At 45.7% G+C, this 15,922-nt stretch overlaps 2 protein-coding genes across 2 annotated transcripts; both read right to left on the reverse strand.

The window, feature by feature from the left end:
- Window positions 1-488: 488 nt before the first annotated feature.
- LOC140265513 (inositol 1,4,5-trisphosphate receptor-interacting protein-like 1) lies at window positions 489-1,988 on the reverse strand. The gene has a single exon (XM_072361511.1). It carries the CDS (start codon window positions 1,986-1,988, stop codon window positions 489-491), a length of 1,500 nt encoding a protein of 499 aa, XP_072217612.1.
- A 4,560-nt stretch (window positions 1,989-6,548) lies between these two features.
- Window positions 6,549-8,030, reverse strand: LOC140247342 (inositol 1,4,5-trisphosphate receptor-interacting protein-like 1). The gene has a single exon (XM_072326920.1). It carries the CDS (start codon window positions 8,028-8,030, stop codon window positions 6,549-6,551), a length of 1,482 nt encoding a protein of 493 aa, XP_072183021.1.
- Between the last annotated feature and the right edge of the window lie 7,892 nt (window positions 8,031-15,922).

Here is a 15,922-nt window from a genome sequence, read left to right on the forward strand (position 1 = left end):
CGGCCTCCTCGTGCTGCTGCTGCTGCTATCAAGAGCCCCTGCCTACTCAAAGGACAGAAATGTGTCCAAGTCCTCTTGCTGTACCCCGAGCCTGAGCTCAATCCAGAGGACTCTGCAAGAGATGGTTGTCAGCTGGAGCTTGCAGAAGCAGACGGAGGGCTGCAACTCGTGCTGCACTGTTGTCAGTTGAGGCATAGCTATCCAGGCTTCTCTCACCAGTCCCGGAACCAGGTTGCAGTTTTCTCCATATCCTGGAGAGTTGGTAGGAGGCTGAGCATCTCCTCTTTCCCCAGGTGGTCCTCAGGGTGGTGGAGGAAGGACAGCATTGTCTCACACCAGCTGCTCCCTTGTGCATATTCAGTTCAGCACTCTGGCTACCGCACTGTTGGTTTGCTCTGGAGAAAACATTTGGGAGCAATTCCCACTGCCTGCTGAGTGTTGTTTTCTCCATGTCCAGAGTGCTCGTCTGTGGGACAAGTGGGCATCTCTCATCTCCCATACATCAGCAGGCTTGTGAGCCGATCCTGCAGCTCCTCCAACTCCTGCAGCGCCTGTTCATGACTGTCTGGATCCTGCACCAGGTACTGGAGGAGGTTGAGCGGTTGGGATGCTCGGAATTGCTGTGGCAAGATAATCTCTGCAGGCACATCCTCATTTCCTATAAAGAAATGATTGAGACATTTCTCCTCCACGCAGCAGCGCAGGTAGAGCAAGATGTCATCCATACGCTGCGGGAAATACTTCTCATGCCAGCATTCCAAAGGGATGGCAGTCAGGAGGTGCATGAGCACGGTTCTCAGTTGGTAGGAAGAAAAGATGTTCCCCGCCAGGATGTGGGCACCCGCTTGCACGTATTTGAGGTAGGAAGTGTTCCCCTGGTCATGGGCGGCAATATGCTGGAATAACTTTGCCTCTGCCACTGCACAACTCTGTGGCCAGGTTGTGCTGGGGGTATCAGCAGCCTCTGTCTCCTGGCTGCTCAGAAAGATGTCTGTATGGTCTTGCTGTACACCAAACATGATCTCAACGACGAAGGCTGTTTTGTGGAGATCTGACAGATGAAGCCTGCAGGAGCGCCTGGACAGCACCACATTCATGCTGCATGTTGCTGACTCAGGCATGCATTTCCAGGCGCATCTGATCAGCACCTGGAACCAGCGGGCAGTCTTCACCACATCTAGGTAGGAGTCAGTGCAGAAGTCATACAGTTGGCTGGGGTGCTGACTTCCCAGCTCTTCCTTGGAGGTGTGGAGGAAGCACCGCATGCCCATCTCCTGCTCCTTCCCGCACGTGCATACCAGATCTACACGAATACGGGAGTTCCTTGCTGGCAGTTCCCCTGTGGCGCCCAGATCGAGGCAGAAAACATGCCCACGTGGGGCCGACAGGGGCACAAGCAGGCAGAAGATGGGTTCATTCTCAGGGGGACACCAGCCTTCATAGGCACTGCCCACCCCGATGGGGCGCTCTGGCACTGGATAGAAAGTATCTGATACGAGATACCGGCATAATTTGATGAGGCGACCAAACAGGTGGAGTATCTGCTCACAGTTCTCTCGATGAATTTGGTTTGGCCAGAGCGCATCAGCAAAGAAAAGATGATTCTTCTCCTCTTCCGCTTCCTCCTGCTGCACCTCCAGCTCCTGCTGCTCCTCCTGCTGCTCCTCCACAGTGCTGGAGCTCTCCTCATCACCTCTGTCTTCAACTCTCTGGAACTTTTTATAGATCTTCCATGTGAACCAGAGCAGAAGGAAGAGAATGCAAAGAACACTGCAAACCTTCCAGTAAGGCAACACTGCGAAGAGCAAGGCTTGACTATACACCCTGCTCTTCTTCATGTTCCTCTCTTCTAATTCTATGAGCTTGATCATCTGCCCTCGCAGAAACACCTCATGCTGACGCATGCGTTCAAGCGTTTCTGCATCCAACACATCACCGACGAAAGCCACTCTCTGCGCCAACAAGGCGAAGAAAAACGCCAAAGCCATGATCTGGAAGAGATAAGAGAGGGGAGGTCAGTGAGGCAGGGTGGGAGCTCGCGCACGGCTGGGGGAGCGGGTCCAGGAACAGCAGCCCCTGGGGTCAGGTCAGCGAGGCCGAGGGAGCTGGGAGGCAGCGGGGGCCGAGGCCGGCGCTGTTGCTGACTGCCCCGAGAGCCGCTCACAGGCTCCCCTGAGCGCTCGCTGCCGGCACTGCAGGCCCCCGAAGCCCTCGCGGGCCGCTGTTTGCGCCCGGCCCAGCACAGCCTTCCCCCTGCTGCTGCACTCACCGCTGGCCCAGGCCAAAGTGGAGCAGCGCTGCCTGCTGATGGCCTCGATGCCAGCCCCGCATTGTGACGCGCTGTGACGGCACAGACGCCCCAGCCCCACCCTTCGGCCCCACCCTTCGGCCCCCCTCAGCTGCCCTGGGCCTCCATGGCCGCAGCATCGGCCCTGCTCTGAGGCACGTGGCCGGACTGCGCTCCCGGGGTCTCCCTTTACAAAGCAGAGCGGAATCCCCCAGAGCAATCACAAAAAGAAAGTTGGGTGACTCGGACTGTGGATACTCTGCTCCTCATGTGTCATCCCAAATTAAATTCCAAAAGTCTGATCCCTGAAAACTCGTTTGGTGTTGGGAGTTGTTTGGGAGAACAGGAAGGACATGATGGCTTCAAGGACATTATGGCCTTGTGAGCAGGCTTGGAGAGTGTGAGGGGCAGAGGTGCAGAGACTTGGCATTGAGCGTCCCGAGTTGTCACGGTGTCAGGGTGTTGTTGAACTGTTGAGTGGAAGGCAGCCAGTCATTTGTTGTGCCATGTCTGGGTTATCCAATGGTATTATGCCACGACTGCAGTTGGGGTATAAAAGGTTGTTTGCGCAGTAATAAAGTTGTACTCAGTTGTTAACTCATACTGAGTCGTCTCTGAGTTCCACAATCCTGCTCCATCAGGAATGGGATGAAATGATGAAATATTGATTCCCAAAGATGAAACCTGGAAAAATGAGACAATGAGTGACAGGGATCTCTTATAAAGAGTGCAGCGGAGGGCCACAAAGATCGTGAAGGACCTGGAGCATCTCCCCTATGAGGAGAGACTAAGTGAACTGGGTCTGTATAGCCTTGAGAAAAGAAGGCTGAGAGGGGACTTGATCCAGCTTTATAAATACCTGAGGTGTGGGAGCCATAGTGGTGAGGCTGGTCTGTTTTCAGTAGTGCATGGGGACAGGACTAGGGGCAATGGGCTGAAACTTCATCATAGGAAGTTCCGCACAAATGTGTGCAAGAACTTCTTTACGGTGAGGGTGACGTAGCACTGGAACAGGCTGCCCAGGGAAGTGGTGGAGTCTCCTTCTCTGGAGATATTCAAGACCCACCTGGACGCCTACATGTGTGACGTGGTGTAGGGAGCCTGCTTTGGCAGGGGGTTGGACTCGATGATCTCTAGAGGTCCCTTCCAAGCCCTACAATGCTGTGACTTCTTGACTCAAGAGTGGGATCTCCGAGATGAGTGTGTTTCAGCCTATCTGCACTGCGGTAAATAAAGTGTATCTGTCCATCTTGAGTTTTGTCTATGTTTTGCCTTCTCTGAGGTCCTGAAAGAGTGTCTGTTCTGTGACAATGTGGGAAAATGTATGTTGGGCAAAATGGCACCTAAGCTTTCTTCAGGTTACGGCAGCCAAAAAGGCAGTAACCGATAATCTTCCTTTGTCAAGGTTTGGGATCACCAATGTCATCCAAATATAAAAAGCTCCCAGACAACACCTCCCAGATGAAACACAGTAATAGTGTCTTTACGAGAAGAGTGAACTGTGGATCTAACACAGATGCAGGTACTCACATGAGCCCAAGGCTTTGTCACTCAGGTGTTTGCTGATGAGAACTTGATAGGCACAGGCGTAGAATGATTTAAAAAAAAAAAAAAAAAAAAAAAAAAAAATCATTTCAGGGAGGAAAAGATCTTTAAAGGCCATCTGGTTCAATTCCTTTGCATTGAACAGGAACACCTATAGCTTGAGCAGGTGGTGTGAGAAACATGCTCCAAATCAAAAATTTCTAATCAGGCAGAGATCTCTGTGAAGAGCAGTTTATTCATTATTGCAATAATGGGTGCACAACCCCCAGTGAAATCCACAGGTTAATATACCCTGGATCTAATGCAGGTAAAACCTCTCATGCCATTCATTGGTTGAGTGTCTCAGGCTCACAGTCTTCTGACACTGTTGCTACCTTACATTTCCATACAATGTCTGTTACCAGTCCATTGTTTTTAGGGATGTTATGTACTTTTTATGGCATCAGGAAGAAAATATTCTCAAAAATTAGCACACTTATTCTGTCCTGTACCCGACTCTCCCTTAGCCTCTATAATTACCTTACCTACTGCCTTTGCCAGTTCTACTCAGGTCAGAATGCCCCAGTCTCAACTTTAGACTGTTCAGGATCTTTCTTTTTGAAAGGCAACTTACCAATACTACATACAAAAATACTGGAAATTTCCACTGCAAAAACACAGTCTACATTTCACAGTGGTCTGCCTTGTTGTTTTGGTTGTTTCCAGGGTCTGGGCATTTGCCACCTGTGCCGGTGCTTCATTTCCATTATTGTAAGGAAACATTATTTCTCATATCCAGTCTGTCACGGATTACCTAGATTTACCTGTATCCGTGACAGGGCAGCCGCCCCGTAGGGCCTTCCCTCCCTCCCCTCCCGGGGCCCCGGAAAGGAAGGGAAAATAAAACAGTGGCAGCAATCTAAGGAGGAAAACTTATTTTACTAAATATGATATCGGAATATCATATTGATTGAGGCTAATAAATCGAACAAAACAGAGAGAGAGAGAGTCCCCGAAAACCGAGAGGCCTACTGTGAAGTCTAGGCGACACGGCAGGAATGCTTCTCACTCCCTGAGAGTCCGAGAGAGAGAGAGTTCCAGCCTGAGAGTGAGATTATATATGTCCTCCTCCCGTGACTTATCTCTGGCCGTGGCGTCCTCTGGGATATGTAGTTCTTCTCCGAGAGCTGAGCACCTGGGAGTGCTCACCTACCATTCTACGGAACTGGAGTATGGATGATCCATACTGCACATGATGTTATGATGTGGAATATTGACAGCAGCACCACAAAACTATGACACAGTCTAAATCTTCTCTCTCTTACTTTAAACTATTTGCTATGTCCTATCACATCAGGCCATCCGAAAGAGTCTGTCCCCTTCTTTCTTACAGCAGTCTCGTAGATACCGAAAGGCTGCTCTCAGCTCTCCATGGAGTTGTCTCCTCTCCAGCTCTGCACAGCTCCCAGCTCTACCAGTCTGTCCTTGAAGGAAGCTGTTCCATTCCTTGGATCATTTTTGTGGCCCTCCTCTGGATGCACTCCAACAGGTCCACATTTCTCCTGTACTGAGGACGCCCCATCTGCACGCACTATCCAGATGAGGTCTCACCAGCCCAGAGCAGAGGGGCAGGATTCCCTCTCTGACCTGCTGACAACTGCTTTAGATGCAGCCCATGATACAACTGGCTTCCTAGGCTATGAGGACATATTGCTGGCTTGTGTCCAGCTTGCCATCCACCGGTGTCCCAAAGCTGGCGCATTAGTTTCACCAAAAGAAGGGCACGTATACCACTAGTTTTGTTTGTTTTTTAATTTTTATTAAATTTTATTAAAACATATACATGGATGAAATATCTATGTAAACTATTAAAACATATACATGGATGGAATACCTATGTATATTATTAAAACATATACATCGATGGAGTATTGATGTATATGTTTTAGTAATATGCATTTTCTGATCTACATTAACTATATTTTCAGTGTGGTCAAAGATGATTTCTCTTCACTCCATGTGGTCCCAGAATCTAAAGGCTGGACTAACATGGCATAGGTAGAAATTCCGGTGGCTACCAGGATACGGGTGTTGCTGTCTCTGTCTCCTGGCTGCTCGGATAGATGTCTTCATGGTCTTGCTATACTCCAAAAGCTGCCGTAAGTAAGCAGCTTCTTTTGAAGTCCATCAGACGTAGCCTGCTGTAGTGTCTGTTTCCCAAAGAAGTTTGTCTCTGCTGCAGCACATCTCTGCGGCCTCCTCGTGCTGCTGCTGCTATCAAGAGCCCCTGCCTACTCAAAGGACAGAAATGTGTCCAAGTCCTCTTGCTGTACCCCGAGCCTGAGCTCAATCCAGAGGACTCTGCAAGAGATGGTTGTCAGCTGGAGCTTGCAGAAGCAGACGGAGGGCTGCAACTCGTGCTGCACTGTTGTCAGTTGAGGCATAGCTATCCAGGCTTCTCTCACCAGTCCCGGAACCAGGTTGCAGTTTTCTCCATATCCTGGAGAGTTGGTAGGAGGCTGAGCATCTCCTCTTTCCCCAGGTGGTCCTCAGGGTGGTGGAGGAAGGACAGCATTGTCTCACACCAGCTGCTCCCTTGTGCATATTCAGTTCAGCACTCTGGCTACCGCACTGTTGGTTTGCTCTGGAGAAAACATTTGGGAGCAATTCCCACTGCCTGCTGAGTGTTGTCTTCTCCATGTCCAGAGTGCTCGTCTGTGGGACAAGTGGGCATCTCTCATTTCCCATACATCAGCAGGTTTGTGAGCCGATCCTGCAGCTCCTCCAACTCCTGCAGCGCCTGTTCATGACTGTCTGGATCCTGCACCAGGTACTGGAGGAGGTTGAGCGGTTGGGATGCTCGGAATTGCTGCGGCAAGATAATCTCTGCAGGCACATCCTCATTTCCTATAAGGAAATGATTGAGACGTTTCTCCTCCACGCAGCAGCGCAGGTAGAGCAAGATGTCATCCATCCGCTGCAGGAAATACTTCCCATGCCAGCTTTCCAAAGGGATGGTAGTCAGGAGGTGCATGAGCACGGTCCTCAGTTGGTAGGAAGAAAAGATGTGCCCCGCCAGGATGTGGGCACCCGCTTGCACGTATTTGAGGTAGGAAGTGTTCCCCTGGTCATGGGCGGCAATATGCTGGAATAACTTTGCCTCTGCCACTGCACAACTCTGTGGCCAGGTTGTGCTGGGGGTATCAGCAGCCTCTGTCTCCTGGCTGCTCAGAAAGATGTCTGTATGGTCTTGCTGTACACCAAACATGATCTCAACGACGAAGGCTGTTTTGTGGAGATCTGTCAGATGAAGCCTGCAGGAGCGCCTGGACAGCACCACATTCATGCTGCATGTTGCTGACTCAGGCATGCATTTCCAGGCGCATCTGATCAGCACCTGGAACCAGCGGGCAGTCTTCACCACATCTAGGTAGGAGTCAGTGCAGAAGTCATACAGTAGGCTGGGGTGCTGACTTTCCAGCTCTTCCTTGGAGGCGTGGAGGAAGCACCGCATGCCCATCTCCTGCTCCTTCCCGCACGTGCATACCAGATCTACACGAATACGGGAGTTCCTTGCTGGCAGTTCCCCTGTGGCGCCCAGATCGAGGCAGAAAACATGCCCACGTGGGGCCGACAGGGGCACAAGCAGGCAGAAGATGGGTTCATTCTCAGGGGGACACCAGCCTTCATAGGCACTGCCCACCCCGATGGGGCGCTCTGGCACTGGATAGAAAGTATCTGATACGAGATACCGGCATAATTTGATGAGGCGACCAAACAGGTGGAGTATCTGCTCACAGTTCTCTCGATGAATTTGGTTTGGCCAGAGCGCATCAGCAAAGAAAAGATGATTCTTCTCCTCTTCCGCTTCCTCCTGCTGCACCTCCAGCTCCTGCTGCTCCTCCTGCTGCTCCTCCACAGTGCTGGAGCTCTCCTCATCACCTCTGTCTTCAACTCTCTGGAACTTTTTATAGATCTTCCATGTGAACCAGAGCAGAAGGAAGAGAATGCAAAGAACACTGCAAACCTTCCAGTAAGGCAACACTGCGAAGAGCAAGGCTTGACTATACACCCTGCTCTTCTTCATGTTCCTCTCTCCTAATTGTATGAGCTTGATCATCTGCTCTTGCAGAAACACCTCATGCTGACGCATGCGTTCAAGCTCACGGACGAAAGCCACTCTCTGCGCCAACAAGGCGAAGAAAAACGCCAAAGCCATGATCTAGAAGAGATGAGAGAGGGGAGGTCAGTGGGGTTGGGTGGGAGCTCGCGCACGGCTGGGGGAGCGGGTCCAGGAACCGCAGCCCCTGGGGTCAGGTCAGCGAGGCCGAGGGAGCTGGGAGGCAGCGGGGGCCGAGGCCGGCGCTGTTGCTGACTGCCCCGAGAGCCGCTCACAGGCTCCCCTGAGCGCTCGCTGCCGGCACTGCAGGCCCCCGAAGCCCTCGCGGGCCGCTGTTTGCGCCCGGCCCAGCACAGCCTTCCCCCTGCTGCTGCACTCACCGCTGGCCCAGGCCAAAGTGGAGCAGCGCTGCCTGCTGATGGCCTCGATGCCAGCCCCGCATTGTGACGCGCTGTGACGGCACAGACGCCCCAGCCCCACCCTTCGGCCCCACCCTTCGGCCCCCCTCAGCTGCCCTGGGCCTCCATGGCCGCAGCATCGGCCCTGCTCTGAGGCACGTGGCCGGACTGAGCTCCCGGGGTCTCCCTTTACAAAGCAGAGCGGAATCCCCCAGAGCAATCACAAAAAGAAAGTTGGGTGACCCGGACTGTGGATACTCTGCTCCTCATGTGTCATCCCAAATTAAATTCCAAAAGTCTGATCCCTGCAAACTCGTTTGGTGTTGGGAGTTGTTTGGGAGAACAGGAAGGACATGATGGCTTCAAGGACATTATGGCCTTGTGAGCAGGCTTGGAGAGTGAGAGGGGCAGAGGTGCAGAGACTTGGCATCGAGCGTCCCGAGTTGTCACGGTGTCAGGGTGTTGTTGAACTGTTGAGTAGAAGGCAGCCAGCCATTTGTTGTGCCATGTCTGGGTTATCCAATGGTATTATGCCACGACTGCGGTTGGGGTATAAAAGGTTGTTTGCGCAGTAATAAAGTTGTACTCAGTTGTTAACTCATACTGAGTCGTCTCTGAGTTCCACAATTCCGGTCCCTCGGGAATGGGATGAAATGATGAAATATTGATTCCCAAAGATGAAACCTGGAAAAATGAGACGATGAGTGTGCATACCTGCAAATGAAACTGAATTCATCTCTGGAATTACGTCAGGCAGATAGCATGGAACAGAAGTAAAATTTCATAAGGAAAGGTTACCAGTGGCTAATGTGGTATGGTCTGGTCGCCAGCAGTGTGCCCTTGTAGCTAAAAAGGCCAATGGCATACTGGGGTGCATTATAAAGAGCATGGCCAGCAGGTCAAGGGACGTGATCCTCCCCCTCTACTCTGCCCTGTAGAGGCCTCATCTGGAATACTGTGTCCAGTTCTGGGCAGCGACTCTTAGAAAGAGTGCAGCGGAGGGCCATAAAGATGGTGAAGGGCCTGGAGCATCTCCCCTGTGAGGAGAGACTTAGGGAACTGGGTCTGTTTAGCCTTGAGAAAAGAAGGCTGAGAGGGGACTTGATCCAGCTTTATAAATACCTGAGGTGTGGGAGCCATAGTGGTGAGGCTGGTCTCTTTTCAGTAGTGCATGGGGACAGGACTAGGGGAAATGGTCTGAAACTTCATCATAGGAAGTTCGGCACGTATGTGCGCAAGAACTTCTTTACGGTGAGGGTGACGGAGCACTAGAACAGGCTGCCTAGGGAAGTGGTGGAGTCTCCTTCTCTGGAGATATCCAAGACCCTCCTGGATGCCTAAATGTGTGACGTGTTATAGGGAGCCTGTTTTGGCAGGGGGTTGGACTCGATCTCTAGAGGTCCCTTCCAACCCCTACAATGCTGTGATTCTCTGATTCTGTGATCTGACTGTCAAATACAACATGGTAGTAGAAAAAGCTTAGAACTCAGTAAGGTCACACCCCACCTGTCCCAGCGGAACCTGGACAGAGTGCTCTGCTGCTCTTTGATTCTCATCTTTCTGTGGCTTCTGAGTTATATTTTATTTTCACTTGTATTTTTCTAAATGTAGGATGGGTGTTAAGGGAATTAAAAATAGAAGGAACAACAACATGAAGATACTTCAGGGCATGGGAGGAGGAGGGGTGAGTTGAAAGAAGAAAGGGTCTGTGTGGGAGAGAATATCTGTTTTAGCTGAAATTGTGGGTCTGTCTTCAGAACTGTTTTGCATGAATTAGTACAAAAGGCTTCAGGAACTGTCAGGAAGCATCTCTCCACTACACGGGAGAGCTTTTTTAATGTAGAAATTTTGTTTCTCTTGATGAGAATTTATCCAAGAGGTTAATATGTGCAATAGAGAGAAGCATAGGTGAGCCTGAGTGGGTAAGGCTTATGTTCAGCTGTATTAGTATTTACTATTAATTTAAACTCTCCATGATTTAGACATGTACTTAGCTAGATAGTCTTATTTATGTAATAATCTGATCAATAAGACAAATGAACTGGATATTTTTATGTAGTATGTTTTCCAGTGTTCTACAGTCTAATCTCTGGAGTGACTGGCTTTTCTTCTGTTGTTGTGGCTACTGCTCTTACACCTCAGTTAGATCACAGAGATACCTGTGACTATATTCAGTGTTATATTAGTGTAAAACATCAAAGTTTTTTAGCAGTATCCCACTGAACTATAGGACCACAGAGAAGTCTCCATCCTGGAAGACAATCAAAAGCAATATGGACATGGTCATGGACAAACAGCTGTAGGTGATGGTACTTGATAGGGCTGTGGACAACCATTCTATTATTTCCTGAACCTTCAAAACATTCCAATAAAAATGTCTTTCTGCCCCCTAGACTGAAAGTTTCTTGACCATTTTTTCAAAACCGGTATTTCCTTCAACTTGGAATAGTTCATACTGTCCTCTTCCTTCCTACCCCAAGCTGTTACAAAGACATTTTTAGTAAAGCTTCAAATCTGTTCTCAACTCTAGGTTTTACCTGAATAGGCCAGGGGCTTGCAATGAATAATAAAATAATGTTTATAAGAAAGGTTTATAAGCTTTACATTTCAATATGACACTTAAATTGAGATCCAGTTTGAAAGCATAGAGTCATCCACATCTTAAGCAAGCTGGCTCTCTGGCTTTTGTTCAGTTAATGGGAGCTTACACCAAGCTGATTAGCTTTCTGAAGTATATATTGCTCTCTCTTTGAGTCACAAGGCCATGTGTAGGTGTGTAATTCTATTTACTATGCCTTACTGTATCAGATATACACACGTGGCTGGCAGATATGACTGAGGATTTGTAGAAGACCTGCACCTCTTTACACTGTCAGCTGATGCCTACATAGAATATAACATGTTTATGCAACTGAATAAGGACAAGCATATGTTACCATAGCACATAAACTGAGTCAATCCTGAAGTATAACCATGATAAACAGATGAACACTGATGGGAAGACAGTGACTTTCTATAAGCCACATAAATACAACCAGTGCTTATATAAAAGGGCCTGATTCTGTTCTGTCCCATCAGATAATGAGGTTTGAAGATTGTTAGCATTTGACACCAACATTGTCACAAACACATCCAGTAGCTTGATGTCAGATACTGTCTTGCACACTCACTCACACAAACAGTATATTCACAAGGAAAAATAATCATACATAGTGAGATGATAAGTCAGATTGTAGCAGTGAGGCTTATGGTTTTGCCAGATAAAAGTACCGACTGACTGCCTGCTTACATGTAAAATGGCCACATTTTTATTCCATTTCTTGTTTTTCCCATGTTTTTGCTCCCTCCCTTTCCCTGTTATTGATTCTTTCCATAAGCCAACTATAATGTTTTGCATGTTGCAACAGTCCACTTCAAATAATACATGATACCTTTTTTTTCTTGTAATACTCATGATAAACTTGTCTCTGTTCTTATAAACTACAAAGCGCTGGTTGAATGTCTTAGAGATAGTCCCATCCATCAGTGATCTAAGAGTTCTAAGCTTCCTCCCAGTCTCCATTAACTGCTGCTCATTAGAGTTTGTGTAAGGGTGTGTGTGCTCAATGTGTAAGTTTTCCCATTTCTTGTCTTTGTCTTTTATGCTGAACATTGCCAATGAAATTACATTACAATATCATATCAGATATTCTTGCAATCTGGATATGGATATCCATTAAAAAGGGGGGAAAAAAGAAAGAAAAAAAAAAAAAAAAGAAAGAAAAAGGGGGGAAATGGAAGAGTACCCCAAAGAATGGTAACTAACCTTTAAGCTCAGAAATAACATCATACAGCACTTCATTAAGAATGAATTCAACTCAATCTTTCTTTCATCAGATTGATTTTAATTGAGAATTTGATCAGTGGAAACTAGAGTCTAGAATGAAGGCATGTTTACACTAACTTACTGGGACTTAGTGGAAATACCTATGAGTTGGCATAACTGAGAAGTTGATGGTGGCTTATTTGTGCCATCAGATTTATGAAGTGTTCTCACCAAATTCCTAGTACACTAAACAGACCTCCCTCTATTTGGGCTATGTTTTTTAGTTTAAGTACCCACTGTGTTCTGGGCTTGAAAAGAGAGAACTACTAAGGCAACTAAAACTTACAACTTTATTATTTTACCAATATCTGTCCTCTGAGGCAGATCCTGAGAATGTCATTGTTATGCTTGCTGATGCAAACCCAAATGAATAAACTGAACAGTTACTTTATTCTAATGTGATCTATCATAAATTGATACAAGTGATGGTTCAAATCACTCCGTACATTCTTTGTCAATGACTTTTTTGCTCTTAATTGTAAAAATCCCAGCTTAGAAAGTCTCATGGTACAAGTAAATTAAAGTTGAGATCTTAATGAGGATTTTTGCAGCACTTTGAGCTGTACTCAACTGCTGCAGCTGGATGAACTCAAATTAGAGAAAACAACTGGAGAACAGCAGGCCAAAACTGCATGCTGTTGTTGTTGTGGGTGGTTTAGAATACAAGACTTGAAATTAAGGGTTTTTTGTTCCATCCTCAGTTCAAGATGCAGATCATTATTTGTATATTAGGAGTACTAACTGCAAATAAACACAAGATTTTTAACATTGTGACTAATTTCTACTGTGGGAGCCCATATTGTGAGCATTATCAGCATTGTTTTGCCGTAGGCAGTTGGCAGACCTTTTTGTTTTGTTTAAGAAAGCAAATCTGGTTGTAAGATTTCCAGGATAATTCAGACAGGTGTCCATGCACTGGATACTCACTTGGACAAAGAACATTTACAGTTCTGACTGGACTGAAGAAAATGAGACTAAAATATCTGTAGTTCGTACATTGTTTGTTTAATAATAAATAGAATAATACAGTCAGTGGCGTTGTGTCAGAGTATCCCAAGTAAACAGAAATTCAAGAGCACCAGATTTTTGCAAATAATTCTGTCCATGGTGTTATCTCTTACCTGGGTGTTTTTAGATTAAACTCATCCTTTTAGTATTTTTTCCTTAAGTGGGTGTTTTTTGCAGGATCTTTGGAACAGTCCAAGTCACTATTCCTTTAGATTCTCAACCTGCATTTTCAAAGTGATGAAAAGGAAAATTACGTATAGAGAGAGATAAGTAGCATGTGTCTGAATGGAATGTCAACAGACAGTGTTTTTCAAGGTAGCTTGTTATGACCCATGACTAGTTGTTCTGGTGACCAGTAAGGTAAGACTGAAAATTTGTCATGATCTTGAATGCTTGCTTGGTAGTTCTAAGCCAAGTTTTGGCTACCTTGTAGACAAGATTGTTTTAATACATGATTTGTACTTATGTGAGAAGAAGACTTTACCTCCTTTAAGATCTTGTTTTAGAGTATGCAGCCATTTAGAGAAGACTGTGTGTGCATCTGTTGTCATTCCTTAATAGGAATCTCACGTAACCTGCATTGATGAGCTTCCCAGTAATTTAGTGCTTCAGTGGTCTGTCTAATTCTACAGGTGAACATACAGATGTATAGTTTTCTAATGTATCCTGTGCTTTTGGCTTATGTGCTTGCATAGACATAATGTGCTTGTCATATTTGAAAACAAAACAAAACAAAACAAAACTTTCTAGATGTTGCATAATGTTTGTCAGTATAAGAATCATATGTTTTAGCTTCTTTAGAAACTTCATCAAGTTTTTGGAATTCCATTCAGTGTATTGATTTAATGTGACTTTGCATTCTTTCACCACCCTTATTCTATCTCCAGTGCAATACGTGCTCACTTTAATTACAAGATGGTAAAGAGGACAGGAAGGCAAACACAGTTGGGCAACTGATTCATCTAGGATATTCCTTATTTTCGTTTATTTTTATAGATATATTTATTGATTGTATTGTGTTTTCATTCTGTATAGAAGATGGAATGAATTCATGGATGCTTCTTAGCCTTATCTTCTATACTCCAAGTACCCTCAACAGTCTGTATCTCTCAAATGGGGCAGGTAACTCTGATAGAGGCACTGTGACAGCAAGGTACTTGTATACATTAGAGTATTATGTCATTAACATGCTAAATTTTAAAAATATGCTTATCCAAATTCTAGCTGCTTTTGTTAGTGGTCAGTGCAGCCTCCCATAAATTGCTATGATTAACACACCTTCTTTCTTCACTTTTACTTGAGCATTGTGCCAGGCATATTATTAAGCTATAGGAGTTTTCCATCCCTTCCCATTTTGGCAGCTCATGTCAAGGTGCAACTGACCTCTTGTTCTTTTCTTTTAATGATCTTAGCATTACTTCTTCAAATTCTATGTTCAAAATGGCTTTTTCACTCCCTTAAAATGTAAGAAGTGTGTCTACACTAAGTAGGGTACTGATGAGAAGGCTAGATGTCTCCAGTGTTGTTAATCAGTGATTTAACTCAGAGCACTCTTTGTAGTGCTGAAGTTACACACTGAAATTCACTTGCCCTAGATCAGATTCAGCACTGGCAAAAGATGAACAAATCTCTTTCTGCTGCTTCTACCTACTTGACTCCACCTTGGACTTACTGTTTTGGAGAGGTGATGCATCTGGTTTGCATACCAAACTGGTTCATTCCCAGATGAAAGTACTGTATTACAAATACTATTCAGTCCTTAGTCCAAATGAGTTTATATCACCCTTGTATTTCAGTGGTAATAATACATCATGTATTGATGATCAAACATGTATCACTATTTGTAGATTGTACTGTTTTAATTTGGATTCATACAGATACAAAAACTGTGAGTCCACAAAAGGTAGTTGTGTTCTCCTCTGCTCATGATTATCCTTTCTACGTTATCTGCTATCTAAGGAAAGGCAACTTGTTTCTATATTCTCCTTCTAAATTTATATGAGAAGTTCTAATTTGAATGCACTTTTTAAGAGAATGTTTTATCTCTGAATGGTTTTAAACATATTTGCCAGTGATTGTGATTAAGAATATACAGAATATATGGAATAATCAGAATTTGGTCTAATACCACCAACCTGTTTCCTGCAGGTCAGATATTATGACATTTGAGGAAATAGACTGATTTTTTTTTTTTTTTTTAACTTCTCTGTCTTTGACATAATGGAGTGCTATGCCTCATTATTTTGTGAATTTCACTAGAAGAACCAAAATGGAAGAGCTGGACAGTGAGAAGTGTGTAGGGAGAAAGAAAGATATCTAAATGATGGGGTGCACTGGAACTTCTGGGGCAGATAACAATTGATTTCTTGCTGTTTCAAAAGAAAAGTTAAGTGTCATGGAACTGTGGAAAGAGTTAGTTTTCACAAAAATCCCTAAGATATATGAGATCATCATCTAAAAGTCACATCCTTGGTGAAGACAATTGTGAATTTTCCCACTGAAGGTCATATCTCAACTTGACTCTCCTTATGAGCTCAGTATTCTGTGTCTCTTTCCTGTCTTTCTCTATCTATCTCAGAACACATTAACAGTGAAGCAGGAGCAGTGTATGTAGCTTCTACCAGTAAGCAACAGCAAAGCTGCTCTTTCCCTGTTTTTAACTGTTTTTTTCCAAGGAATTTTAATGTTTTGTTCACATTTGTTTTGTCTGCATCTCTATC

Source organism: Excalfactoria chinensis, chromosome 1 (genome assembly GCF_039878825.1).
Source record: "Excalfactoria chinensis isolate bCotChi1 chromosome 1, bCotChi1.hap2, whole genome shotgun sequence".
Taxonomy (NCBI): Eukaryota; Metazoa; Chordata; class Aves; order Galliformes; family Phasianidae; genus Excalfactoria; species Excalfactoria chinensis.